At 35.9% G+C, this 26,122-nt stretch overlaps 7 protein-coding genes across 9 annotated transcripts; 2 read left to right on the top strand and 5 right to left on the bottom strand.

The window, feature by feature from the left end:
- Positions 1-162: 162 nt before the first annotated feature.
- Positions 163-1,696, top strand: LOC129570675 (26S proteasome non-ATPase regulatory subunit 10-like). 2 transcript variants are annotated; one of them, XM_055450370.1, is made up of 8 exons: positions 163-213; positions 420-473; positions 541-639; positions 698-796; positions 863-967; positions 1,041-1,139; positions 1,208-1,306; positions 1,492-1,696. In XM_055450370.1, exons 1-8 carry the CDS (start codon positions 207-209, stop codon positions 1,545-1,547), a joined length of 618 nt encoding a protein of 205 aa, XP_055306345.1. In that variant the 5' UTR covers positions 163-206; the 3' UTR covers positions 1,548-1,696. The 2 variants fall into 2 exon arrangements, with proteins under 2 accessions (XP_055306345.1, XP_055306347.1); XM_055450372.1 differs by lacking the exon at positions 1,492-1,696 and adding an exon at positions 1,419-1,460.
- A 1,371-nt stretch (positions 1,697-3,067) lies between these two features.
- On the bottom strand, positions 3,068-6,849 carry LOC129570674 (uncharacterized). 2 transcript variants are annotated; one of them, XM_055450369.1, is made up of 3 exons: positions 6,637-6,849; positions 5,362-5,505; positions 3,068-5,273 (listed from the first exon to the last, which is right to left on the bottom strand). In XM_055450369.1, the coding sequence occupies exon 3, from the start codon at positions 5,156-5,158 to the stop codon at positions 3,353-3,355; it is 1,806 nt and encodes a 601-aa protein (XP_055306344.1). In that variant the 5' UTR covers positions 5,159-5,273; positions 5,362-5,505; positions 6,637-6,849; the 3' UTR covers positions 3,068-3,352. The 2 variants fall into 2 exon arrangements, with proteins under 2 accessions (XP_055306344.1, XP_055306343.1); XM_055450368.1 differs by lacking the exon at positions 6,637-6,849 and adding an exon at positions 5,990-6,432.
- Positions 6,850-7,180: 331 nt separating this feature from the next.
- Positions 7,181-9,304, top strand: LOC129570648 (uncharacterized). Its single transcript, XM_055450339.1, has 2 exons — positions 7,181-7,499; positions 7,626-9,304. The coding sequence occupies exon 2, from the start codon at positions 7,745-7,747 to the stop codon at positions 9,068-9,070; it is 1,326 nt and encodes a 441-aa protein (XP_055306314.1). The 5' UTR covers positions 7,181-7,499; positions 7,626-7,744; the 3' UTR covers positions 9,071-9,304.
- Positions 9,305-11,191: 1,887 nt separating this feature from the next.
- LOC129570656 (uncharacterized) lies at positions 11,192-12,648 on the bottom strand. The gene is made up of 2 exons (XM_055450348.1): positions 12,219-12,648; positions 11,192-12,063 (listed from the first exon to the last, which is right to left on the bottom strand). Exon 2 carries the CDS (start codon positions 12,049-12,051, stop codon positions 11,476-11,478), a length of 576 nt encoding a protein of 191 aa, XP_055306323.1. The 5' UTR covers positions 12,052-12,063; positions 12,219-12,648; the 3' UTR covers positions 11,192-11,475.
- A 1,279-nt stretch (positions 12,649-13,927) lies between these two features.
- LOC129570673 (uncharacterized) lies at positions 13,928-16,691 on the bottom strand. Its single transcript, XM_055450367.1, has 2 exons — positions 16,560-16,691; positions 13,928-16,238 (listed from the first exon to the last, which is right to left on the bottom strand). Exon 2 carries the CDS (start codon positions 16,228-16,230, stop codon positions 14,917-14,919), a length of 1,314 nt encoding a protein of 437 aa, XP_055306342.1. The 5' UTR covers positions 16,231-16,238; positions 16,560-16,691; the 3' UTR covers positions 13,928-14,916.
- An 854-nt stretch (positions 16,692-17,545) lies between these two features.
- LOC129570672 (MYND-type zinc finger-containing chromatin reader ZMYND8-like) lies at positions 17,546-20,549 on the bottom strand. The gene is made up of 7 exons (XM_055450366.1): positions 20,254-20,549; positions 19,990-20,162; positions 19,770-19,827; positions 19,530-19,692; positions 19,061-19,410; positions 17,892-18,856; positions 17,546-17,817 (listed from the first exon to the last, which is right to left on the bottom strand). Exons 1-7 carry the CDS (start codon positions 20,365-20,367, stop codon positions 17,805-17,807), a joined length of 1,836 nt encoding a protein of 611 aa, XP_055306341.1. The 5' UTR covers positions 20,368-20,549; the 3' UTR covers positions 17,546-17,804.
- Positions 20,550-21,218: 669 nt separating this feature from the next.
- LOC129570650 (uncharacterized) lies at positions 21,219-25,814 on the bottom strand. Its single transcript, XM_055450341.1, has 11 exons — positions 25,497-25,814; positions 25,173-25,354; positions 24,949-25,006; positions 24,723-24,885; positions 24,285-24,634; positions 23,824-24,057; positions 23,581-23,768; positions 23,223-23,506; positions 22,438-22,796; positions 21,536-22,353; positions 21,219-21,434 (listed from the first exon to the last, which is right to left on the bottom strand). Exons 1-11 carry the CDS (start codon positions 25,506-25,508, stop codon positions 21,416-21,418), a joined length of 2,667 nt encoding a protein of 888 aa, XP_055306316.1. The 5' UTR covers positions 25,509-25,814; the 3' UTR covers positions 21,219-21,415.
- Between the last annotated feature and the right edge of the window lie 308 nt (positions 25,815-26,122).

Below are 26,122 nucleotides of genomic sequence, written 5' to 3'. Positions count from 1 at the left end.
ATATCTAGAAATCTTCAAATTTTTTGTCTACCCGACATTTTATTTTTGCAAATAGTTTTTTTCAGTTCTAAAAATCAATTGACCTTTCATTTCAATTCGTTCAATTAAGTTAATTTAAACTAATTATCCTTTATGTGTTGACAATTTTCAACATGAAGCAAATTGAAGGTGCACGTCCGTTTTTAACCAGAGCAAAGGCAGGAATAATGGGAGGTAAGATTAAAGTTCCATTTCAATTTTAAATTTTCATTCTTACCATTCCATATATAAAGCACCGTTTGGTGTATGAAGGCATTTTCGATATGATCCAGCAAAGAATCCTAGCTAAATTAACCAAAACTCAATTCAATTGATGATAAATTCGTTGTATTTCCTTTCGATTCACTTCATTAATCCGTTATTTTTTCTTCAATTTTTAGTAAACGATAAATGCGAAAAAGGCCGGACAGCCCTTCATAACGCCGCAGAGAAAGGTAACCTTGGATATTTATGTTCACTAAATCAGGGATTGATTAAATCTTCTTCATTGATTTATTTCAGGTCAATTGGAGGTCGTTAAATGGCTCATCAAGAAAGGAGCCAAAGTTGATTCGACGGACAAACTTAAGCGCAAACCACTTCATTATGCAGTTTTATCGGGTAGATCATTCACACATCTCCATCAAAAGTGTATATTTATATTGGAGTTTCTTTCTAGGCGTTGTGGAAATTGTTCGAGAACTTGTCAAAAATGGTGCAAATGTGAATGCTGAAAACGAATATAAAGAGACACCACTTTATTGGGCAGCTGCCTCTGGTAAAAACATCGTTCACACATTCAAAATGTTCCTTTCTTCTGGAGTTTTGTTCATTATCTTTCCAGGCCGTGTGGATATAGCTCGAGTACTTGTTGAAAAAGGTGCAAATGTCAATGCTAAAGACGACTATAAAGAGACACCACTCCATTGGGCAGCTTCCTCTATATTGGGTAAATCATTGACACACCTCTATTAAAAGTATTCCTTTCCATTTGAGAGTTTCTCTCATAATAATTTTTCCAGCCCATGTGAATGTAGTTCGATATCTTATTGAGAAAGGTGCAAATGTAAATGCTGAAACCAAATATAAAGAGACACCACTTCATGTGGCAGCTGCCTCTGGTAAATCGATTACGAATCTCCATTAAAAATGTTTCTTTCTATTGGAATTTCTTTTATTGTCTTTCCAGGCTATGTGGATATAGTTCGAGTACTTATCGAAAAAGGTGCAAACGTTTTTGCAAAAAACGATGTTGGACAAACACCTCGTCAAAAAGCTGAACAGAGAGGTAATGTTTCTTTGAGTTGAATAAAAAAAATACTTCATTTCTTATTCATCATTTTTATTTGAATCTTTTAACTGACATTGTACGTAAAACCATTTCTTCATTAATGATTCAGGTATTGTTTCACAATTTTGTATGCAACGTAGTTAGATATTGGTAATTTATTATAATTTTATGTTGGAATGTAGGTCATTTTGAACTGGCGAAAATCTTGCGGGAAGCTGAAGAAAACCAAAAACCATAAAACAAACTGAAATTTCAATTATGTTCGAAAAGAAATAATATTGATGAACACGATGACAATTATGAGTCATGATTTATGTCGAATTTCTTTCAATTCAATTGAATCAAGAAAAAATTTCAATTATAAAAAAGTGTATATTAAAGCAATAAAGCGGCCTAGGCAAATAACATAAGTTGAACACATGAAAATATTTTCTACAAACGGTTCCATGATTTTTTCGTGAATTCGTTCATGATTTTGCGAACGTCTTCATTGAGTCACATTTCATCGTAGGGTGCATGTACATGGTCTAGTAGAAGGTAATTAACTACTACTTAGCACTCTTTATGTGACAGCAGCAGTTGTATGACCAATGCCGCTGAATCAGCCATACAAATGCTACACGGTTGCCCAAATTACATTCCAACTAAAGTGATCTAGTTTCCATGCACATGTTCGTGTACGAATTGCTGTTAGCGTAAAAGATACGTTGTTCGCAGTGGACTCAGTTTAGATGTTCTTTATTCCATTGGTTCATTTAGGCAACTTAACTGGCGTACGAGCTCTTATTGAACAGGTTGTTAATGTGCATTCTGCAGATGAATATGGCATATCCGCACTTCATTTTGCATCCGAGCACGGTAAGTTGATAACGTATCTTAAATTATCTGAGCTTTTTACTAGTGTAAGCCCGTCACTATTTTCAAGTTCATGTCTGTTTGCCTGCCTGTCAACGGGCGGGCGAATCGTTTATAAATGTGCCATCAAAAATCGAGTTGTCTATTACAGAAAATACTGCTCATTATCTTTCCAGACCATACAGATATAGTTCGATTACTTATCGAAAATTGTGCTAATGTTAATGCTGAAACCAGAGGCAAAGAGACACCACTTCATAAGGCAGCTGAATATGGTAAATTATTCATATATTTCCATTGGAATGATCCATTTTTTTGGAGTTTCTCTTGTTGTCTTTCCAGGTTATGTGGATATAGTTCGGGTACTTGTCGAAAATTGTGCAAATGTTTTTGCAGAAAACAATTTTAAACAAACACCACGTCAATTAGCCGATCAAAAGGGTAATGTTTCTTTAATTTAACTGGCATTGTATGTAAAACCATTTTTTCATCAATTAAGTACCCAATGTTTCACAATTTTGTATGCAAATTTATTATGATTTCATTGTAATATAGGTCACCTTAAAGTGGCGAAAATTTTTTGGCAAGCTGAAGTCGACGAAAAAACCATTATAACAAACTGAAACTCCAATTATGTTCGAAAATGAAAAAATATTTCGTTAAATTTCTTTCAACTCAACTAAATCGATTAAAGAGTATGCTTGACAATAATAAAGCAGCCTAGGCAAATGGCATAAGTTTGAGCACATGGAAGTGATTTTCTTTTTCGATTTAAAAATGCCGGCTAAGATAAAATTATGAATGTTAAGAGTGAAAATAAAAAATGAAAACATGAAGTCATAACCAAAAAATGTCTGTCGGTTCAACGTAAAACATATGGAAAAATTCCAAATTAATAATCGATTTTCATTGTATCAATTTCCTTTGTTTTTATTTAATCTCGATGATGTTCTTAACAAAACACTGTTATGATAATAGAAATTGGATATTCGACTTATTTTCAAACAATCATTTTGTGTTATATGTAAAAGCTTCTCATGTATAATATATTTTTTTTCTTAGATTTTCATTCACGCATTTTCGCTAGCTTTGCGATATTGTAATGAAATTTCGGTCTCGAAAATACTTATTCAAATCTGATCTTTCTATTTTTCTCTACGTCTTAACTAAACTAAAAACTAATTCCGATCAATTATTGTCATTGTCTTCAACTAATGTCGAATGTGCGTTCACACGGTTTGATGATTTTTTCGTGAATTCGTTCATGATTTTGCGAACATCTTCATTGGAGAACATTCCATCGTATTTATGTTGAAAGAATGCGAAATCGATTAGGCGCATGTTCACAAATGGAATCGATTCGAATGCGTCACCAAATGCTGTTCGTAGATTTCCGTCCGATTTGTCCATGTTATTTCGATCGCAGAATGCTTCGGCCCATTTCATGAAAGCATTGCAAATGAGCAGACTGTCAACACATGTGGCTTCGTCATGTAGAAATGGTATGATCTTCAGTATTTCTCGATGTGCATTCAGAAAGCCAGTTGTTGAGAGAATTTCAATGCCTCCGGATTTGATGTGATCACAGCTCACCGAATAGAGATGGCCCAATTTGAAATTTTGCGACAGTTCAAGCATCCAAAACACATTTGCATCGTTCAATGCATCAAGCAAAGAGTCTTCCAAGTGTAACTCAGTCGCGCCAAACTTCACAGACAGTGCAAGCACCTGGTCAACGAATTCCTTTGTCAGATTGTCAATGGATGGTTTTGTGTAAAATGACTTGAGAAAAACGGAAAACTCTTGAAGCGACGAATCCAGGATGTGAATTTTATTTGTTTGGTCGAGGTCGATGAAAAGCTTCTCAAATGTATGGCTTTTAGCCGCTAAAACACACTTGTGTCCTGCAAGCTGTTGATTTCCAGCGCCGGCAAATGTGAAGAAAACGTCAGTTGTTGCATTGTCGTCGAACATTGTAGCCAGAGATGTGTTGCACTCATACACGCCAGCCGCTTTGTTGGTCGATGCTTGAGGAATCGGAGCCGATACTTGAGGAATCGGAGCCGATATTGATGGAATTCTGAAGTATTTGGATAGGTCACTTGCACGCAGTCTTCCGGCGATGACTTTCGAAATTTGCTCTATTTCATCAATGGTAAACATCTTAACGTGGACGCTCAAACACTGTACAAATTCCCTGGACGACATCGAATGGAATCGAATCAATTTGAAACAGTCACCAAGTTGGATGCGCAAATTTTCCGGTGATTCTGGATCCAGTTGCTCTTTTTCACAGGCATGTTTAGCCCAAGCGATGCACCGTTCAAACACTTTATTCTCCTCTCGACCAAAAAAATCGATGCGAAGTATCTCCAAAAGAGCCTCTTGACTACAGTTCACAAATTCACTGCATAGCATCAGCAAAACGCCCGATATCGTCACCTTACGGATGCATTTTTGTCGCAAAGGCATGTAATTGTACTGGCTGGCCAATGGTAACACCCAAAAAATTGCGTCGAGCATTTCATTCTTGTCGAGTATTTCATTAAGGAAATGCTTGCAAACTTCCTCACACGCAGCTGCGATGTATTTATCCGCCAGATAAGCCAAACCGTGGATATTTGCCTCGGTGATTTCCAATCGATCTTCATAAAATGACCGGATAAACAGCACAAATTCGTCGATGGTGGCATCGACTATTGTCACATCGCCATTTTTCTCGAGAAATTCTTCACCGTAGAACATTTGCCGGAAAACTGGACTTCGATTCGCCAGGATGCACTTATGCGATGGAATCAACTCCTGTTGGCCATTGATGTTGAAAATGAAATTCACATCGGTCGTTGAATAAGTGTATATACCCTTGATCGAACCATAGAGCTGACTAATGACTCGTTGCTTGGGGACTTTGGAATAAAGCCGATTCGGACCTTGATCATTCGAAATGCCAGGCGATCGCTTTCGATTTGGTGACTTTGATGAAACTGACTGCATTTTCAATCAAATGGTGACCTTTGCAATCCTTGAAAACGTACTAAATTGAACAATTTGGTTGTTTCAACGTGTAATCGGTTGCTAATTCACACAATTTACTCTCTATCGCGACAGCCTGAAAACAAAAAATACAAAATGTCAAACTGAATTGTTGTTCATGCTGACACTGCACTAAACATAGCCATTTTTTACAAATAACTCACCAAATGAATGACGTCCTCAAATTTGTATCCTGCAAACAGTTGAATCCCGAGAGTGAAAACGTTTCCGACACCCTTGATATGTATCCAAATAGACCTCTTTTGTCGTCGATTTGAGCCTTTTCCCAAGTATTCACTTTCCAATTTCTATTCAAACAGAGCAATCCCAACACAAGAAAACAATTAGTAAATAATACCCATTCGCTAGCAGTCGACTGTCAAATGAAGTGTCATTTTTCTCAGAACCACTTTGGTTTCTTGACTATGAACTAAAATGACGTTTGTCCTAATTGCTTAGGGTAAAGTTCATTTTTGTTTGAAGTGACTATCGGTAGAAAATTTGCTATCGTTTCGGGAAATTGGCTATGGAACGCCATAATCCTAAACAAAATCCTTATTGGGATTTGTGGAGCTAATGAGAGTGATTCGTTAATCTAATTTTCCGACATTCCCGAAGAAATTTAAATCGACTCATTCCGAGTCAAGCAAACTCATTCAATGGCTCGAGTCATTCAATGGACATTCTTTCGCCTGATTGGATTTATTCGATGCGAATAGGAAATTTAAAAAAAACAGCAAAGAATGAATCGAATAAGAGTATGTTTGAAATATGATACCAATTGCTACAAACCTGGTTGATCTTCCTGCTGGAATAAACCAGCAGAGATGACTAAGCGCACGCTCAGTAGCGTATTCAGCAACTCAACTGAGAGTCGTTTTCTGCTCTGTGCGTTTACACTCACTTCGTTATGAGTTTATGTGCGCACTCTGACTTTGTTGTTAAGAAATGTGTGCGCACTCTAACTCTGTTGCCTATTATGGTTTATACACACATATAAAGAGTTGAGTGTGTATTGTCTTATTCTTTTCTTTGTGTTTCTTTCTTTGTATATCCTCTCTATTGTTTCTTCGTTGTGTACGAGTGCGGTGTAGCGCACTCCGTTGGTGCGCTTATACTCTCTTCATGGAGTGGGTTTGTTTGTGCTGCAGCGCAATATCGCACTGAGCATGTTTTAAGCACGCAAACTCAGTGTCCGTGCGGCCGTTGCTCGGTCACTCGGTGCGCTTCAGTCATCTCTGTAAACCAGTTGCGAAAGAATGCTTCAATTGATAGAGACTACACCCAAATGACGAAAAATTCTTTTCTCTTTCTTTCTTCAGACAAATTCATCGTACACAATCGAAGGCGGTTTCAAGATGAACTATTTAAGCGCGAATTCGAGGATCGAAACAGTCAGATCGGATATTTTCTTGGCCCAAAAGTATTGATTTCTATACCGAATGAATTTGAACGAAATGAAATTGGAAATGTTGAACCAAAATATGTAATTCAATGAGAAAAGTAACGCTAAATGAACAATTTTTAGAGATTTTTCAATTAGAATTAGGAAAATTTATCATTTTCAAACAAAATGAATTGAATCAATTCAATTGTCTAGCAATGATATATAGAAATATTCAAATGTCAAAACATGAATTCACCTGCAACAATGAACAGAGAATTGACAGATGAAAGTATAAACATCTCATTTAATACGCACACAAGCACATTTACAGCCGATGAGACATAAACACCAGTGTCAATAAATGAAGCATTCGATACTTTTATCGCATATTTAAATTGGGCTGAGAGTAATTCTTAAGCAATTTCTAATTAGAGTTTAAATGGTGCGCTGAAAATATTGTAGAGTTGATGACAGAAGGACCGATGGTCACTTTGGTGCAACTGTGAACAATGCTTTAGTTTGATGGTGATGTATTATGCACACACCGAATAGCTTCACACATACATAGAAAAAGAGAGAGCGAGAGAGTGTGTGTATGTTTTTTGTGATGTAGTCCATTGTAACATTTGCTTAGATGTTAGATTAGAGCAACAACACTATTTGCATACGTCAACAGCCGAACAAAAAACATTCAACATCCATATCATCAAATGTGAAACGTCACTCTAACAGCTTATTTCTCAATTTTGCTGCCGAAATTAATTGAATTGGGTTTTGTCACGAATTTATGGAGGAATAATTCAAGGAGAGTAATTTGATCTATCACAAACATTCAGATTATAGCAGGAGCACCAACGTCGATGATTTGTTGAGCATTGATCGGCGATGAGAAAACTGACCATTGATTGACCGAAGGTAAGAATCGAATTTGGATAAGAATATGTTTATTTAGTTGACAATATTGAATGCAAATCAATGAATAGTTGGTAAAATCAGCTGCTGATTGATTTTTTCTGTTCTTTTCTTTCCTTTATTGACCAGAGAAAAAAACATCGTGAGGTAAAACAGCAGTGAAGCAACAGTGAAGCTTCAATAGTGATACCGAGCACCAATCGTGGAGTGAAATAGCCGAGCCTCAAATCGATCAAACCAGCCACAACATGTCCGACATTGAAAATCAACGGGAAATGGCGATGGCATTACAGATTCAACCAGAGATATTCAAGCTAGATGTCGATTGCTTCGAAGAACTGTTCGGTTGGTTATCATTGGACGATTTGCATGCATTTGGACAAACGTGTAAGAGAATGCAGCAAGTAGCTGGCCATTATTTCCGATTGACATATCCTGGAGTTGAAGTGTTATGTCGCAGTGACGGGATTTATTATGGTGCTATTAAATATAGTAGGAACAATGTGAAGATAAACGGGTTTGCTGACTACGTGGAGAACATAAGAATTCACGAAGAAGGCTCTTTCCGTTTCGCCCAATTGAACGAATTCAAATCACTCAAAGAAATTTACTTCTGCCGCATCAGTTTGACCGATGAAAGAATTGCTTGCATCAAAAAATTCCTGGGCAAAGCCGAGGTCATCGAAATGGTAGATTGCGACAACACAGAAGATTTGTATGAACGATTCCTCAAGTACTGTACAGATATGAAGCATCTTAGTGTTAAGTATATCAATGGTAAAGTCCACCCTGAATATGATTGGATGCTTCAACACTATCCAAAATTGGAACAACTCGTGTTACATGATAAAAAATGTCCACCACCACTTGATGAGCAACTACTGACTACGTTTTTCAAACAGAACACGAATATTAAACATTTTGCAGCAAATGAAACATTACTTCTGTTCATCCGACACTCGATTGTGACATCCAACGCAAAATTTGATTCCATGAGCATTTTGTTGAAGACAGACGAAAACGTTGAAATTCGTACTTTGATGAATGAGTTCCATGAACAAGAGATATACAAAGAGCTACATTTATACGTTCATACTCCCAAACAAGGATCTTGTCAAGTTGCTCCAACCGTAGCGGGTACCGTTGAAAAGTTGTCATACGTGATGTTTATTGATGATTTGCGTGTGTTGCATTTGGTAAACTTGAAAGAATTGCAATGTGGTCTCATTCAACCTAATTTGAACATGGAATCTGTTGCTGATGCGTTAGTGAACCTTCAGAGGTTTAGTGTTTGGTTTGCAAATCAAGATCTGATCTTCGCTTTGATTCGTCGTTCACGGAAGTTGTGCAACATTAGTGTTATAAATATGGAGGAAGTTGAACGAAAGCCTGTCACGGTTCTCGATCTGGACTTATGGAACAAAGAACGAGGTAAATTGATTGGAGCACGAAAAGTGACCGTTTACGTCGATGAAAAACTCTTTTTGGCAACTAAAGAAGCAACGCAGAACAAGGACTACAAATGGATCGAAATCAAACGACACTATTCACAGTGTTGGATCAAAGACTATTAGACTTGATCATCATGGCAGCAAAATAACATTTTCCAAGCATCAAACCGATTCAAATACAAAATTTATGTTGAATCAGATTTAATTCAATGTTTATGCTAAAATATTTTTCATTCATCAATTTTTCCATAAAAAATTCACATTATCTTTCTAATTTGAAAAAAAAAATTCAATTTTCTGAATAACCATTAAAGCAAATAATAAAGGGCGAATTTAAAATGATCGATTTAGCATCAATTTCTCTTCTTTGTTTATAAAATTCCGATATTGTCCTATTGATAGCATAATTTATTCAATCATCACAATGCGATGGCTTCTTCTTTGCTGTGCAGATAAGTATTGACAGTTTCTTTGCATTGTTATGACGGTATTGGTTTCGAGATAATGTATAATTCGCTTTAGCTTTACCTACTTCATGCAATGGCAACTGAAAACGATTTAAATTAGCTCTTGACAACTTCCAATTTTGTGGTAGCTAGAAATCGTAAATACAAATCACCTGAATGTGGTTTATTTTGATGAAAAAGTCTAAAACGGTAAATAATACCCACTTGCCTTTATAATAACGTGCAACAATGTTTTTGTTTTCTACAAATTGCCGTTTTACATAATCTTTGATAAGAACTTCAACAAAGATAAGGAAATAAATAGAGTATAAAATAAGTGTGTGCACGCACAGCCAATTCAACAGTTAGTTTTGAATTATTATTGTGGTATTTTACTTGCAAATTCTGAATTCTATGTGTATCGGAGCCAAACATATTGAATCGGAAAGTAAAGAAGAAAACGAAAATTGAATCGTTTGCTTCTTGAACAATTTAGTCGTTTCAATTGTTTAGTTTAAATCGATGAGACAATCATTTGCAATCATCCTTCTAGTTGACGCTTTTGTTCTTGATAGAGGTGTTCACGGTGCATTTAAGCAAATTTCATTGGAATCCAGCCTAGAGGAGCTGATTGTGGAAATATTCTTCCAATGGTCAGCTACGGAACATCTCATTGATTCTGTTTGTAATTCTTACAATTGAAATCCATTCCATTGGTTTATTTAGGCAACTTAACTGGCGTACGAACGCTCATTGAACAGGGTATAAAATGTGAATGAACTCAATTGAAAAGTTCCAAACAAATGAGCTGTCACTTTGGTCATGTTTTTTTTGTTCGGGTTCACGTATTTTCTCTCAAATTTTACCTTTTCCAAATTTATATATGCCATATTGAGTTGGTGTACTGGTACTTCAACAAATGACACATCCAAACTTTGTAGCTACAGACGATGGTACCTTGTTGAAGCGAAGTCAGCTTTCTTCTGTGATACCATATCAGGCGGAGTAGGATAGAATTTAAGATGAAAAATATGACAGAAGCACAGTTAGAATGATCTTTTTAGGCCTGATTGGAAGTGGACCGACTTCTCCATTCTTTAAATTGACCAAGAAAAGGAATACATAGCAATGGATAAAACGACTTGAACGAAAGAAAAAATAGAAACAAATTTACCATGAGGATCGAAATCAACACCGACATTCCCTTTGAATGCTCTCTGGTGAGTTCAGTTCTGATGAGTTGTTTCATGTTGCATAACAATACAGAATCGAGTTTCGATTACATTTTCATTTGTTTCTATCAAGTTGAATTCCACACATACGCTCGATTCCAATTGATGAGTGTACGTTTTTGTTCCTTTGCTAACCACAACTCACGGGACCTGAACTCACTTACCGATCAAATGTCAATCGCTGAAATTCAACTTAAAAATGTGCATCGAATTGCATGCCATGTTTTTTGAGTTCGGCCAAAGACTTCAACGTCAAATTCTATACTTACCCCGGGTGAACGCGATACGCTTTGATGAAAGCCTACAGTCGTTCGATGAGGCTTTCATAATTTTTATATACATTTTAAATACTGAACGCCTAGGCTTTCAATGCTACGAATGCACGAAAGAAGTGAGAATAGCAATGAAAGCCTAGGCGTTCAGTATTTAAAATGTATATAAAAATTATGAAAGCCTCATCGAACGACTGTAGGCTTTCATCAAAGCGTATCGCGTTCACCCGGGACGCTATTATTACGACGATTAAATGTAGAAAAATGTCAAATAAAAATCGCTTTATTCCCAGGTCAGATGAGTAATTCATGACTTTTATTACAGTAAATCGTTAATGTTTGGAACATTGTTCGTCGATATAGTATTTCTTTTCTTTGAATAGGTTCACTTTTCATGACTCGAAAATAGTTGATGTAAGTTTCAGTTTAAAAAAAAATTGCGAAAACATTTGATTTTTTCCCTTAAAAAAATAAGAAATGAAAACAAAAACTTCGAATGTGTTTAAAAGAAGAAAAAAAAATCGATTGAAAATGATTGAATAATGTGTTGGGTAGGCAGAGCCTTAAAATGTATGGGTTTAAAATAGATCAACATTGCGAAGGTAAAGGCAACCGTTTTTAGTATAAACTCGACCTTGGCGAATGTATTTATGTAATTCCCATTCATTGACACGGATGACATCGGATTTATTATTGGTCTTTGAAGGTGATGGCATTAATGGTTTGCCTGAGGTTTGTGGTGGCGGTGGTCGATATGGAATCGGTGATGGATCACGCGTTGAACCCATTGTCGATGCTAAATCGCTATCAGATTGAATCGATGACTTTGATTGTGATAAACTTGACGTTGCCACTAAATTGGTGCCGTGTTTCTGTTGCATGTGTTGGTCATAATTGAATTTTTGAAGTATTTTACCGCACAAATGGCATTTGACGTGACTACGTTGTAAATGACGTTCCATTGCATGTTCAGGTATTCGATTTGGGCAATGACGGCATTTTATCAATTTCCCATTGGCCGTGTCACTTTTCAGCACATCGTCCGGCAATTTGACATACGGTACTCGTTGTTCCATCGAATGTTTACGCTCTTTGTGACTGAGAAAACTCGACGACGGCATCACATTCTTACAAAGTCCACACTGTATGGCCATCGCGTTGGTTCACTACGAAAAACAAATCAACAAACGAAATTTACTATCACTTAAATAGTTTTACATGCATTTTTTTTTATCACTATTTTGACTTTTCGAAGCACAATCGTTTGAAATCAATTTAATACTGAACTGAATTTTCGATTTGTTATTACACATTCTCTTACCTAAATAATGATTTTGCAATATTTTGCTGTCGATTTGCTGAATCGTTGTCGATTTGTTGTTTCAATAAGATAAGCCGCAATAAGTAGTTTTGTTGTGTGCTCGCGCACCAATGAATTATCAAAATGACGAGAATATTTTATTTGTCAAGCTGTTGAATGTCAACTATTTGTTGGTGATGCAATGCGTCTCGTTCTCTCTCTCTCTCTCTCTCTCTCTCTCTCTCCAACAATTTCATAGAACAACAAGCGCTTGTGTGCGTTTTCATAACACGACTCGCAATCTCTGTTTATGTTTTTTGTGCAAAGTTCGCACTGTGAACAATGCTATGCCTACAAGCATAGCCGTAGCTTGTGCTGACGTGTCGATGGCAAACGGTTCTTTGGAATGCACAGCATCGCATGATTTCTTTTTCGGTGCTCTCTCTCAATCTCTTCTCCTTCTTTTTCGTTCACACACTTTCGTTGCAAATGAATTTGGCATTTTTACGACAGTGCGAATGGAGTATATCGATGTGGCATTGCCACACTGTAGCAACCACAGCTGGCTGAACAACAGTAGATTTATATACACACAGACACAATTCCAAGAAGCGACTCATTTACATACTTTACATTCCACTGTAGCAGAATCGTTCATAATTCGACACTTTATTGGCAATAAATTATTTTTCGTTCAGCACATCGACAGTGGTGATGTTTCACTCAGTTCAATGTTGACGATGTGTTTTTTTCTCACTCGATTCAACAATGGCAATGGTGTGTATGTGTGTTTTTTTTCCATTCGCTCAGCACATCGATTTGTTTATTTGTATTGCTTTGTTATTATTGCCATTATTTATGACACCGGTTCGTAGAAGTCGCCACCAATGATGTTGATATTTGTATATGTATTTCCCACAGAGCCGCGTAATTTGATGCAATGCTGTTTTTTTTTGCTTAATCACAATGTTTATTGATCGGTTTGATTCGCGACACATGGATCTGTTTAATGAAATAATGAAATGAATTTTGACCATCGAAAAGTACAATAAATAACATATTTTTCACATGAAATGCAATCCACCGTCTAAATCGTAGCTACTTTCTCTAATCGGATCAAAGCCATTACGAATAATTTTAATGGATGGACCAACTTATGATCCCAATGAGATTTTCTTGGAACAACCTTTCAATCCAAAGCAATTTTAATTACCGAAAAAAGCAACGCAGACAGTTTTGATTTACTTGCTTTTTGTGTGTTCACCATAAGATTTCAGTTACTTACAGTCCTTGTGTCTCTTTCATTACCATAAAATTCAATACTTATCCTTCACGTTAGACTAATGAAGCCAATCACTTGAACCAGATTGAAAATGTATAAAAAAAAATCAAAATGAAGAACTTAGCCAAATCGAGAGCCAAACTCACCTTCCGAAAGACATTCTTTCGGTATACACTGTTTACTAAACAGAATTCCGCTGAAAATGTTCCGCAAAATATGCCCCTGGAAATGTTCCAATTAAACTTCCTATGAAATTGTTTGATCGTTTGAAGATCATTAAGAAAGTGTCTATCAGAACTAAAAATGTCGGCAAAACAGAGAAGTCTCTTAGGAGAAAATCTCTCTTCAAAGAAAAGGTTTCATCATTTTAAACAGAATTTCCCATCTTTTCAAACAGAATAAATCACCGACGGTGATTCACCGTAGACCATGAACAAAATAAGCCTTCTGACGATAGCAATAGGTTTTTATTTTAAAAATATATGTGTTGTTGTGTTTTATTCGTACAATAATGAGTTTTTTTTTGTTGATTTTTGTTGCAGTTGAATTGATTTCAATTATTATTCTTCATAATCAATGATACAATTATGCCTATGATCTAGTCTGAGTAAAATCTTTAGTCAATTACTCACTTTTGCTATGTTCAAAGCTAAAACAATGGAAAAATCAATGGAATTGAATCGATATCGTTAAAATTTTATAAAAATTTCATTCAAGTGGCCACTTCTTTTGCCCAATTTTTTTTCGTTGAATCAAGAAAAAGGAACAATTTTTTGGTTATTACTTGTTCTTCATTCCAATTTTTTTTAAACTCTTTTTTGAGTTGATTTGTTTCTTTTTGAAACTAAAAGTTTTTTTTTTACGTTTTCAATTTTAGTTCGATGAAAGGTATGAAACATTCATATTTAAAAAAAAAAAAATTATTCAAGTTTTTGTTTGTTCTTTAAAATATGGCAAAAATTAGAATGACCTCAACAATGGAACTTTTAGAAAATTCTCGCTAAATCGACTCAATTTTATTGACTTTGAATTGTTTTTGTGTTGAGGAAAATGTTTGGGAAAAAGTGAATACAATTGACTGAAAATTTATCACTTGGCGGTGTTAGATAAAATGAAAATGATTTGAATTGGCAATTGAGACGCTTAAAATGAATCTAGGATGAAAAATTGACAATTTTGTGGAAAATATGGTAAAAATGAAGGGCAATTTTGAACTATGCATGGGCAATTTTAAACTATGACAATTGTGGTTTTTTGGGCGTTATGGTTTGGTTAATTGCTTAATATTAAGTAACTTCATTATGAGAATAAAAATATTAAAAAGATAAAAAATTAAACTTAAGTGCATGCTAAAGATGTACGAGATTAAAACAAAATTAAATGAAAAATGATAGAAAAATCACGGAAAAAAGTGAATGTTACGATTTACGTTTAATTTTATTGGTCAGGTTCCTCTCGTGCGACGAAGATTGCGCCATTTTTGATGAAAATCATTCCATCGTTGAACCATTGAATGACCTGTTCGTCGGTGTACTGTGGCCAAATGATGCCAATGGAGCCTTCGTGCGATTTGTGCTTGCGGAAGAGATGACCGGGCATATAATCGATGTGCATATACGCCGCGCAGTAGTTGCAACGAATGAAATGGTCTTTGTTCTTTTCAGCACCACCAGCATTGCCATGTGTGCGTTCGACATGAGCTTGAATGTGTTCTTGTGGCATTAAATTGCCGCAAATGTCGCATTTCGAGTGTTCATCACCTTCGATGTTCAATGTACCATGTCCAGTATAGTGTTTTCGCAACAGATGACCTTTGAAGTCGTTCTTGTGCATCATGTTCGAACACAATGGGCATTGCACCGAGTTTTTGGGAACATTTTCTTTGACTGATGGCTGCCGGCGCGGTGGATGCTCATCATCATTATCATATTCCGCATTTGAACCTTGCATTTCGGAACGACGAATGTTGAACATTTCGAAAACGGTTGGAATTTTCGGGCGATTTGGCTCGACGCTCATTCCGCGACGTGGTGGCTTTATCAGTGCAGGCATATCGCTTGGGCGCATTTGTGAACTTGAACGATGCATGGATGTTTTTTTTGGAATCATGGTGTCGGCTGATGATTTTCTGGTGGCCGTGGTATCGACTGATGTCTTCTTTGAAACCATGCCATCCGATGATAGCTTCTTGAATGCCATGGCATTGGCCAATCGAGCCGATGGTCTTGCCTCGCGTGGCAACCGTTTTATTGCCTCAGCCGCTTCACTTAGTTCCACCGATTGAACATTGGACACGTCCAATTTCTTTCGCGAATGCTTCACTTTGCTTTCCTTTGTCGGAACATCGGAAAAATCGGTGCTGTAAATATCTGTACCGTTGGCTTTATCAATTGAACCATTGTGATCCTCATCTACTTTTTCGCTTCCTTTGCCAACGGATCCGTTGCGATGTACACGAACTTCTTTTGAACGATGGACGCTGTTGCGGCTGTTCGGCAACAAATCACGGAATGGCTGACGTACTATGGCATCGATCTTTTCATAATGATTTTTCAGACTGTATACCGTACTTTCCTCGTGTTGATCGGATTCACTTTGTTTCACCGTATGCTTCGATGCCATGTGTTCGGCCATCGAATGAAACGGGACGAACATTTCACAATCGTCACATCGAGACATACCATTGCTGCTAAATTTGATGTTTTTCGCGTTCATGTATTCAACATACGACGAATTGTCACTGCCAGACATTTTTACGGCTGAATGAAAAATGGGAAATTAAGTTTGGTTTGGCTTATTTTTATAGAAAAAAAAATTTCTACAGAAAATTGAGTAAAAGTCTACTTTTTCGACATTTAACTAAATTTGATCGATCAAAAAACGTGATCGTCAATTTTTTTTCTCAAATAAATAGGTACTTGATTCTAATTTTCATCACTACGAAAGCAAATTTCCAATGAATTCAATATTAAATTATTCTAATACTTCTTTTATTGCACTGAATTAATAGAGGAAAGAGAAAAAAAATTCTTTCAATCAAAATCTCGAGAAATTCATACGAAAATTTGTATGAAACTCACCTCTTCGTTCAATTTCCTAAGCTGCACAATGAAAATACGTGTGAAAGCTTTGAGCTCTGGACGATGAATGAAATAATGCGAATGTTCACAGCAAGAAGACGTCCAACGCAATATGATTTGTTTTAACGCTGTGACCGGAAGACGATGTGACAGCTATCGACTGTTCGCTAAAGTGAGCTGTTCATCAGTATCACAGCGATGTAAAAGTGATCTGTCAATAAACGGACCAGATATGTGCTTTAGTTTATGAGCTTGCTTACATTTGCAATTTGCATGAATCATGATGTAAACAATTAATCATTTATCAAACATATTTTGTAGAAAATAAGTCATTTTTCAGCATGAATACGAATTTTTTTTTTAATTGAAACTTTTTCCAAATTTTTGAATCTTCGAAAATAAAATTAAAACTATATCTTTCATCATCATATACAATGATGCAATCTGATCCGAATTCAACAGCAGCAGTAGTGTCTGCTAAGGAATCATTGAATGCACAATTTAAGCTTGATGACGCCCAAAGGTGGCGCGCTATAACGAGAGAAAATTGAAGTTTGAAAGTTTTCGCGTTTTTCGAACGTTTCAATGAGAATAAAATGTGAAGTTAATAAAGAGGAATGATGAAAAAATCCAGAAGAATCTTCGAGTGAACCAACTCCATGTGATTTCCATATGATCTGACTATGTTTGTCGGTGTTTCTTGTGGAATCGATCGCAAACACAAATTCACAGTGCTTTCATCGCGAAAAACTTGTGTCTGACAACTGATTCTTTGAGTCAAAGAGATTTAGAAGAAAGAGATTGAATCCATTTTGTTGGAAGATTCAACAAGGAACGTATTCAAGATGAAAGTTGAAGGGATATTTTCAAATCAATCAATTTTTGACTGTAAACTTCACAGTCGGATTCTATTCCATTATTATTGATGAATTACAGACTAAATCTTATAAGCGAGAAAATCAAGCCCAATTCAATATATTCTATTCGAAGTATTTTATTTATTTTATCAAACGTAAAATGCTCGTGTTATGTTTGACATGCAGTTTATGTAAAATAAAAAATATTATGATTTGTCTTGTTCTTATGCTGAAATTATAATTTATGTGTTTGCCTTCAACGAATTTATTTCAAATTTGCCATGCGAATGAATCCGAATTTGTTCCAGTTCTGAGTTGGTGAATAGTTGTTCTTACAGCTGTATTGAACTCCTTGCTGTGATTTAGCTTCAAGATAAGTCTCTTCCATTCACTGGTCCATCCTGAAGCGTTCCAAAATACAAAAAATCCCAATGAAAGTAATGGCTAAACTTTTCTTTTGAAATTCAAAATTTACCAATAACTTTTCCCACATTCCCTACTGCAAAGGTAGGGTGTGTCTTGTGGTTTAGCAGTGTCACAGACCACGCAAAATTTCATCTTTTTATTATTTTCTAATTGGCGATCATATTCTTCTTTGCACCGTTTCTTGGTTTCATTGATGGCCGTCTTCTTTTCTTGGTCTTTTCTTTCAATCATTTTATTGTACTCTGACGTATGTTCAGTTAGTTGATCGGTTTTCGTCTTCAGTTCATCGGTCCACTTCTTCTCCTGTTCATTATGACTAGCAACCAACTGTTCCAAATCTTTGATGCGTCGATCGTATTCGGTGACCAAATGTTTGTTTTCATCTTGCAACTTGGCATTCAAATCACACAAACATTGGAGCGCTTTGTTGGAATTCAGTGTGCTTTGTTGCGATTGTGACATCACTTCACGGCATTTAGCCAAATTCCAGGTTTCAGCTGTACCTTCATCATCATTTGCAATGGACTCGACAACAGGAATATTGGATCCTTCTGTGGATGGCTCATTAATTGAATCTTCGATGGTTTCAACCGTATTCAATTCACCATCGTTTGTGTTGTTGGCAAACCCAGCATCGATTTGTCCATAATTTTTGTCTTTCGGATCAGAGCCATCATCTGATTCCGATGGATTATCATCATCGGAATTGCCATCTGTCAGATCGTCCGATAGGGTCAAGTCAATCGATACAAATTTGTTCTTGCGTACACCTCTTGGAAGCGTCGACATATCGGCATCAGAATGAATTTGGTCTTCCAAAGCGTTGACAGATGAATCGAGGCTACTATCTGTGATGTCTTCTGAAACGATCGAAGGCTCTTGAGAGTTGGCATATCCCGGGATCGCATCGAGGTGGTATTGTTTCAACATCGTTGGGTCAAAAGCAGTCTTGGTATCAGAAAGGTGAAACGAACTAAATTTTGTTCGGATGTTTTCGATGTACTCATCGGCTTTCTAAGAAATAGATAGAAATCAAAAATGAAAGTAAATTTCAATTCGAATCAAAAATGGTTTTTATGATGGGAAGTGGAAAAAGTTTAAGTTCATCAGTCGAAGAAATAGTAGAGTGTTCTTGAAAGTTCAAAATTTAAATCTAATTCAACTCATAAATAAATTGGTGTCAAAAACAAACTCTTCATTAAAAACAAGAATATTTACTTCCAAAGCCGATTCGTAACCCTTCGATGGTCTTATTTTCTTTGATGATGGATTAGTTTTCGAGTACAAAAAGCATCTTCTGGCTGGAACGTTTGCTTCAGTATTTTCGCCAAAGAATCGTACGTTGACCATTCGCCCATCAATTAACATACACTTTGCTGGCCAGTACCCTTTGGATTTACCTACTTTGGCCCAAAGAACGAGGTGTGGCTTCGTACACACCATAATCACCCAGTCCGTCGGATGTAAATTGGCATTCGAATAGCATTCGACGCACTTTTTCACACTTTTAATTTCTACTTTGAGGTATTTTTCCAACTCCTTGGCCGTTTTTACCATGTAGTGTGTCCCTGAAATATGAAATTTTTGAATTAAAACAATGAATTGGTAAAAATTGTCAACACAAACATCCAAATTGTATTATTTTCAATTCAAAACTTTCAAACTAATGATTTTCATATGAATTTACCTGGGAATAAGATCAAGCAGTTGTGAACGATATAGTGTGCATCGGTGAGAAACTCGAAGAAGCTGGTGTATGAGTTAATCTTGTCTTTGATCTTCGTTAGATCCATTGGATTTGCCAAGCAATCAGACATTGCACCTCTCAATCGAATATTTAAAGCACCAAACTGTGGAATAAAGTGTTGATTGAATTGAATGAATTTTTATTTCAAAAATATTTCAAAGGAAAAATCAATTGAATTACCTTCTTATCGTTGATTACGCGGTTGATCATTATCGGCAACATGTCCAACCACTTTTTGCTGAGAATTTATAGGGAATTTTATTTTGTAAATAGAAATTCGTTTTGAATTTAGCGAATGAAATCTTGGTCATTAAAAATCTCAAATTATTTTAACTATAAACAAAATTAACCAATTCGATTACAAGAAAATCAAAGTGGATTTTTTAAAGCATTGCCTTACTCGTCGGTGTTTTTTGTTGAATCCAATTCAATGCAGACGGGACACCGCCAAGCTATTCCATCATTTTCTTCTTCGGATCCAGCACATTTGGAATGGAACGATCGCGGACAATTCAAGCACTTTAACGTTGGATTTATGGCACAGCAATCCCAACAAAATGTGTCATGTTTCATCTGGAATTAAGGTCGAATTCAACAATAATCTTACTGATGTTACTTTGATTTGGTTCATTCATATCTTTCATTGGTGTTTTTGAAATCTTACCAAGGCAGTCATATCGCTGGTGGATTCGTACCGTGTAAATCGTATACAAACAGTGGTCGAGTGGAATGAGGCACTTATTCTTCCTTGAAATAATGTTGAATATTGTTCAATCATTAAAGATACACATCGATCGCGCTACAATCGCTGATTTGTTCATTTTATTTGTACCAAATTTTATTTATACAAAGCCCTCAAGAATCTACGAGTTGGCACAATAATAACACAAGTGATGCGCATTAAACAAGTTAATTCACTTTTTCTCGCTGCTTGTTCATGTCATTGCACAATGCACACACAATTTAGCCGTTCTGTCAGAAGCTGCGTTTGACAGTTGATTCAGTTTTGAGCTAAATGTGATTTTTGGGTGCGTTTAATACTACGCACACATCAACGAGTCCAGTTCCAGTGAATTTAAAAATTAGCTCATCAATTCGAGTGCAGATTAGAATGAAACAAATTGATTGAGTACCATTTGGGAAACTACTATTAACGAACCTATTCGAAAAGAAGGAACTTTTTGAGACGATAAATTGCAGAGTAGACCATTTTCATCATTTCAATTCTATTCCATTTGTGAAAATCGATTTTTGAAATTGTTTATCAGTTGAATATAAAAATAGCTTTTCCATAGTAAAAAAAATGAGCTTGAATAGCAATCAATGAAAATCAATTGTCATGTCTATTTGGGTTTTTATTTGTTCAATGGTTGATTTGATTCAGCTGTTCAGCCAAATTGAATAGAGTTCAAATGAAGTTTACAAACAATTGTATTCCAGCAAAAGACATTCAAATTCTGGGATCATCGTTTTTTGGGTTGAATTCGCAACCGTAGGTAATATGGTGAATGTTTTAAATGAACATTGAAAATGAGAGAAATTTAGTAGCTTGAAACTCTTCTTTATTAACATTGAATATCGTGTTAAGCATAAGAGCTCGGATGGAAAGAATGAACAAAACTAGATTCATTTCAGATTTGAATTCGGTTTGTAATGTAATGTATTTTATTACCATTTTGGGTGGGAATGAACAAAATGATTAAAATGAAAATTGCTTAAAATTTGTACGTAAAATATGAGTTGCATGTCTGTTATCAAGAATGTAACCTTAGTGGTAAGGGTTCCCATTGTAAGGGTTCCTCGTTGTGAGATCGAATATATCCGTATCAATTTGATGCACGTTCCCTGTAGCAAAAGATGAAAAAAAAGAAAGTGTTTTTGTTTGAACTAAAAAATTAAAAATGAATCTCTTCGTGATCAAAGAAAATTGCAAATTCAAAACCTACAAGCAACGTCGCTGGCACTCCATGTCACAAACAAAAATGTCCAATTTTTTTGCTTTGCCACATCCCATACAATACTTGTTCCTCTTTGCCTCCTCGACCGACTGTGAACTGTCTAGTTTGATCCGTTTCACCGTTTGTTTTTGGTCATCGAATAGCCTCTGGTGCTCTTCTTTCAATCGAATTATTTCTTCTTCATGAGTCGTTTTCAATGCTTCAATTTGATTTTCGGTGTTGACTTTAAGCTGTTCATTTTCGGCCAACAACTTTGTATTAGTTTCCACGAGCGTTTTAACTTCCAATGCATACTTCTCCGCTGAAACGGTCAACCGTTCTTTCAACTTGGCATTAACTTGGCACAGACGACCGAAACCTCTTGACAAATGTTGCAATGAATTGTTTATGTCCAAAACACCATCCGGATCATCTTCATCCCCACTGATTTCCATATCATTGTCACTTGTCGTTGAGTCCATTTCATCGTTTTCATCTGTATCGCAATTTCCTCTTGAATCGTCCTCATCGTTTTCAAATCGCCCGGTACTTGGTTCACCAAAAAATTCATCTACATCCTCCATACTCATTGATGGTTCTGATTTAAATGACACAGCGGACACACTTTGTGCCGTGAAATTGTCGTCTAAATCGCATTCATTTTCATCGTGATTTGGTGGAGTCATATGCCCTGGAGACATCGTAATTCTTGAGGTTAGTTTCACAATGTAGTCATTGAATAAGGCCGAATCGAATGGCGTTCTTGGTTCGGCAAGTTCGAATGGTCCATACTTTTCACGAAGATTTTTGACATACTGATCCGCTTCCTGCATGGTAAAAATTGATGGAAAAATTTAGTTATAAAAGTTGGGATAGTTTTTTTTTTGGAATTCACTGTGAACATCATTTACCTCGACCGCTGAATTATATTTATCGTTTGCTTTCGCGTTTTGAGGCTTCCCTGGGCTTTTCTCAGAGTATAAAAAGCATTTATCTGTGGATATATTATCATTTATATGATCGCTGCCAAAATACCGAACGTGGATAGTTTGCCCATCGACTGACATCAGTTTGGCTGGCCAATATCGCATATTTTTTCGTTGTGCCCAAATCATGAGATGCGGCGTATTACAGATCATTGTAAACCAATGCTGTCGTGTCTCTTTTCGATTCGCATTAAAATGACACTCCGCACACTTTCTTACACTTTCAATTTCATCCGAAACCGATTTCAGAAGATATTTTGCCAATTTCGTCTTATAGTGATTTTCTGTGAATTAAAAATTAATAAATAGCTTAGAATGTTAGAATTTTTTACTTAGAAGCATTAGGTCACTGATGATGTTATGAGGACTGAGACAACTGTTGTTTGTGTTTATCAAACATGCTCGGTGCTTATAATACAACCAAAATCGGTTGATATTTTTTTTGAAGAAAAGCCATCAAAAGCTTGTGTTTTTCTCTTAACCAATGTTCTCGAGGGGTAAATCACTCTTTTTGCAATTAATTCCCAAAAGTTGCAATTACTCCATTTTTCAACAATTACTGGTCGGTTACAATTACTTGTATATGGAAAGTAATTGTAAATTTTGAGGTAATTGCGAATGTTCTAGTTAAATTTTCGATACAAAATGTTCGATTGTTCAAACACCTAATAGAAAATGGATGATTAGTTCAAATTTCAACTGAAACTCACCACCAAATAATATGCCACAGTTATGAACAAACCACTGGACATCTGCATGAAATTCATCGAGGCTGGTATACGAGTTGGCCTTTACTCGGATTTTTGGCAGATCAATCGGATTCAAAATATCATCGCTAGCGCAAAAAATATCCTCTTCTTCATTTGCAGACAATTTCATTCGTTTTGACAATTTCATTCGTTTTGCACCCTTGTTCTTTTTCTTATTCAAATCGACATATTCTGACTTCCACAGTCGATGGATAATGATTGGTATCCGTTTCAACTCCGCTTGCCTAAAAACAATTGGAAAATTAAATTGTTGAAGCTATTCGAAATATCCGAAAATGCATTTTATAAAATGTCTTACGTATTTTTGGACGTTTTCAGTTTATTGCAAACGGAACAACACCAATTATCTGCATCAATTGTAGGCTTAACGTCCACATCATTTGCATTCATCGTACAACCAACGTGGAATGATCGAATGCATGATGAACATTTCAAAGTGGTTTCCTTTCCACAACACTTCCAACAATATGCATCATGTTTTTTATCCTGAAATTGAAGTTCATTCAATTTTGTGTCAATTCATGTTTTTATGATTATTTACCATTGTATCGAATGCTTCGTCATTAGCATGGTTTTGATCTCCCGTGCCAGCATCGGGAAGTACATTGGGACTACGATTGTTGCTGTCTCTTGAAGGCTGTTGAGAGTTGGCATATCCTGGAATCGCATCGAGGAGGTATCGATTCAACATCGTTGGGTCGAAGACAGCATTGGTTTCAGCGAGCTGATAAGAACCGAAGGTTTTGCCGACATTTTCAATGTACTCATTGGCCTCCTAATATATAAAAAGAATCCAAAATGAAATTAATAATTAAATGTCTATTCGAATCAAAAAATAGTTTGTATAATGAGAAGTGGAAAAGATTTTCGTTCATGAGTCGAAAAAACCGAAGAGTATTTCTTGAAATTTAAAAATCAGATAGACGTTTGTCTCCTTAAATCAATTCCTAATCATTATCTTTCGTCAACAGAAAACTCTTCATAAATTAGCAAAATATTTACTTTCAATGCCAACTTGTAACCGTCCGATGGTGTTATCGTATTCAATGTTGGGTTGATTTTTGAGTACAAAAAGCAGTTTTCAGCTCGAACGTTTGCTTCAGTATTTTTGCCAAAAAATTGTACGTTGACCATTTGCCCATCAACTGACATACACTTTGATGGCCAGCAGTAATAAAGACCAGCTAATTTTACCCAAAGAACGAGATGTGGTTTTGTACACACTATTGTTGACCAGTTCGTCGGATGTTTTTTTGTGTTCGAATAGCAGTCGACGCACTTTTTCACGCGCTCAATTTCCACTTTGAGGTGTTTCTCCAACTCTTCGGCGGTTTTTAACATGTCATATTGCCCTGAAATATCACATTTTTGAATTAAAAACAATGAAAACAGAATTTTCAATTTAGAACGTTTAATTATTATTTTCACACCAAAACTTACCTGGGAATAAGACCAAGCAGTTGTGAACGATATAGTGGACGTCGGTGAGAAACTCGAAGAAGCTGGTGTACGAGTTAATTTTGTCTTTGATCTTTGTTAGATCCATTGGATTTGCCAAGCACATGGACCTTGCACTTCTCAATGAAACATTGAAATCACCGAACTGTGGAATAAAGTGCGTTGAATAAATTTTTATTTCAAAAATAATTAAAGAAAAATCAATTACCTTCTTAACGTTGATTACGACGTCGATCATTGTCGGCAACATGTCCAACCACTTTTTGCTGCGAATTTATAGGGAATTTAATTTTATTACTAGAAATTCGTTTTGAATTTAGCGAATGAAATCTTGATCATTAAAAATCTCAATTTATTTTAGCTAAACAAAATTAACCAATTCGATAACAAGAAAATCAAACTAGATTTTTCAAAGCATTCAAGTTGTCTTACTCGTCGGTGTTTTTTGTTAAATCCAATTTGATGCAGACGGGACACCGCCAAGTTATTCCATCGTTTTGTTTTTCAAATCCAGCACATCCAGCACATTTGGAATGGAACGATCGCGGACAATTCAAGCACTTCAACGTTGGATTTATGGCACAGCAATCCCAACAAAATGTGTCATGTTTCATCTGGAATCAAGATGAGTTTTTATATTTGGTCAATGGTTAGGTCAAAACAATTGACTCAATAGCCGTAATGTTTTCACTTTGTTCTTTTTTTTTAAATAAAATTTTATCCAATTTCGTGTTAAAGTATTTTGCACGATCTTACCAGGGCAGCCATATTGCTGGAGGATTTGTATCGCACAAATCGTTAGCGAACAGTTATCGATTGGAATGAGACACTTAATTTTCTTCCAATAATGTTGAATATTGCTCAACACTTGATTGGGCAACAATTGGTGATTTACTAAAAAAAAATTTACGCCAAATTGGGTCTATAATTTAATGAATCTACGAATGGAGTTTGTGCACTAATATCACAAGTGATGCTCAATTGCTCATAAAACATGTGATTCGACTGTTTCTCGCTACTTCCTATTCTTCTTTCTTATCCATGTCATTGCACACACAATTTAGCCGTGCTGTCAAAAGATGATTCAGTTTTGAGTCAAATGTGATTTTTGGGTGCGTTCAATACTACGCACACAGCGTGTTCCAGTGAGTATAAAAATTTGCTCATCAATTCGAGTGCAGATTAGAATGAAACAAATTGATTGAGTCTCATTTGGGGAAGTATTACTGAGGGACCTATTCGAGAAGAACGAACTTTTTGAGAGTAGATCATTTTTATCATTTCAATTCCATTCTGTTCGTACAAATGGATTTTCGAAATTCTCTATCATTTGAATCCAAAAATAGCTTTTCTTCAGTAAAAATGAAATTCAATGAAAATCA

This window comes from Sitodiplosis mosellana, unplaced genomic scaffold (genome assembly GCF_009176505.1).
Source record: "Sitodiplosis mosellana isolate CC-2019 unplaced genomic scaffold, AAFC_SMos_1.0 Smas_scaffold_63, whole genome shotgun sequence".
In the NCBI taxonomy this organism is placed as follows: domain Eukaryota; kingdom Metazoa; phylum Arthropoda; class Insecta; order Diptera; family Cecidomyiidae; genus Sitodiplosis; species Sitodiplosis mosellana.
Note: the sequence above shows the minus strand (reverse complement) of the source record. Positions and strands in the feature narration are given on the sequence as shown.

What these genes read in the sequence shown, in the direction of transcription:
- LOC129570675 (XM_055450370.1), top strand. An exon ending in TCATAACGCCGCAGAGAAAG is followed by an intron (nt 474 to 540) that starts GTAACCTTGGAT and finishes GATTTATTTCAG; the next exon opens with GTCAATTGGAGGTCGTTAAA. An exon ending in GGCAGCTTCCTCTATATTGG is followed by an intron (nt 968 to 1,040) that starts GTAAATCATTGA and finishes TAATTTTTCCAG; the next exon opens with CCCATGTGAATGTAGTTCGA.
- LOC129570674 (XM_055450369.1), bottom strand. Translation starts at nt 5,158, where the DNA reads ATGCAGTCAGTTTCATCAAAGTCACCAAATCGAAAGCGATCGCCTGGC.
- LOC129570648 (XM_055450339.1), top strand. Translation starts at nt 7,745, where the DNA reads ATGTCCGACATTGAAAATCAACGGGAAATGGCGATGGCATTACAGATT.
- LOC129570656 (XM_055450348.1), bottom strand. Translation starts at nt 12,051, where the DNA reads ATGGCCATACAGTGTGGACTTTGTAAGAATGTGATGCCGTCGTCGAGT.
- LOC129570673 (XM_055450367.1), bottom strand. Translation starts at nt 16,230, where the DNA reads ATGTCTGGCAGTGACAATTCGTCGTATGTTGAATACATGAACGCGAAA.
- LOC129570672 (XM_055450366.1), bottom strand. Translation starts at nt 20,367, where the DNA reads ATGATTGAACAATATTCAACATTATTTCAAGGAAGAATAAGTGCCTCA. An exon ending in TCAACAAAAAACACCGACGA is followed by an intron (nt 19,828 to 19,989) that starts GTAAGGCAATGC and finishes ATAAATTCTCAG; the next exon opens with CAAAAAGTGGTTGGACATGT. An exon ending in GCGTAATCAACGATAAGAAG is followed by an intron (nt 19,693 to 19,769) that starts GTAATTCAATTG and finishes TTTATTCCACAG; the next exon opens with TTTGGTGCTTTAAATATTCG.
- LOC129570650 (XM_055450341.1), bottom strand. An exon ending in TCGTAATCAACGTTAAGAAG is followed by an intron (nt 24,886 to 24,948) that starts GTAATTGATTTT and finishes TTTATTCCACAG; the next exon opens with TTCGGTGATTTCAATGTTTC. An exon ending in AATATAATTCAGCGGTCGAG is followed by an intron (nt 22,354 to 22,437) that starts GTAAATGATGTT and finishes TTTACCATGCAG; the next exon opens with GAAGCGGATCAGTATGTCAA.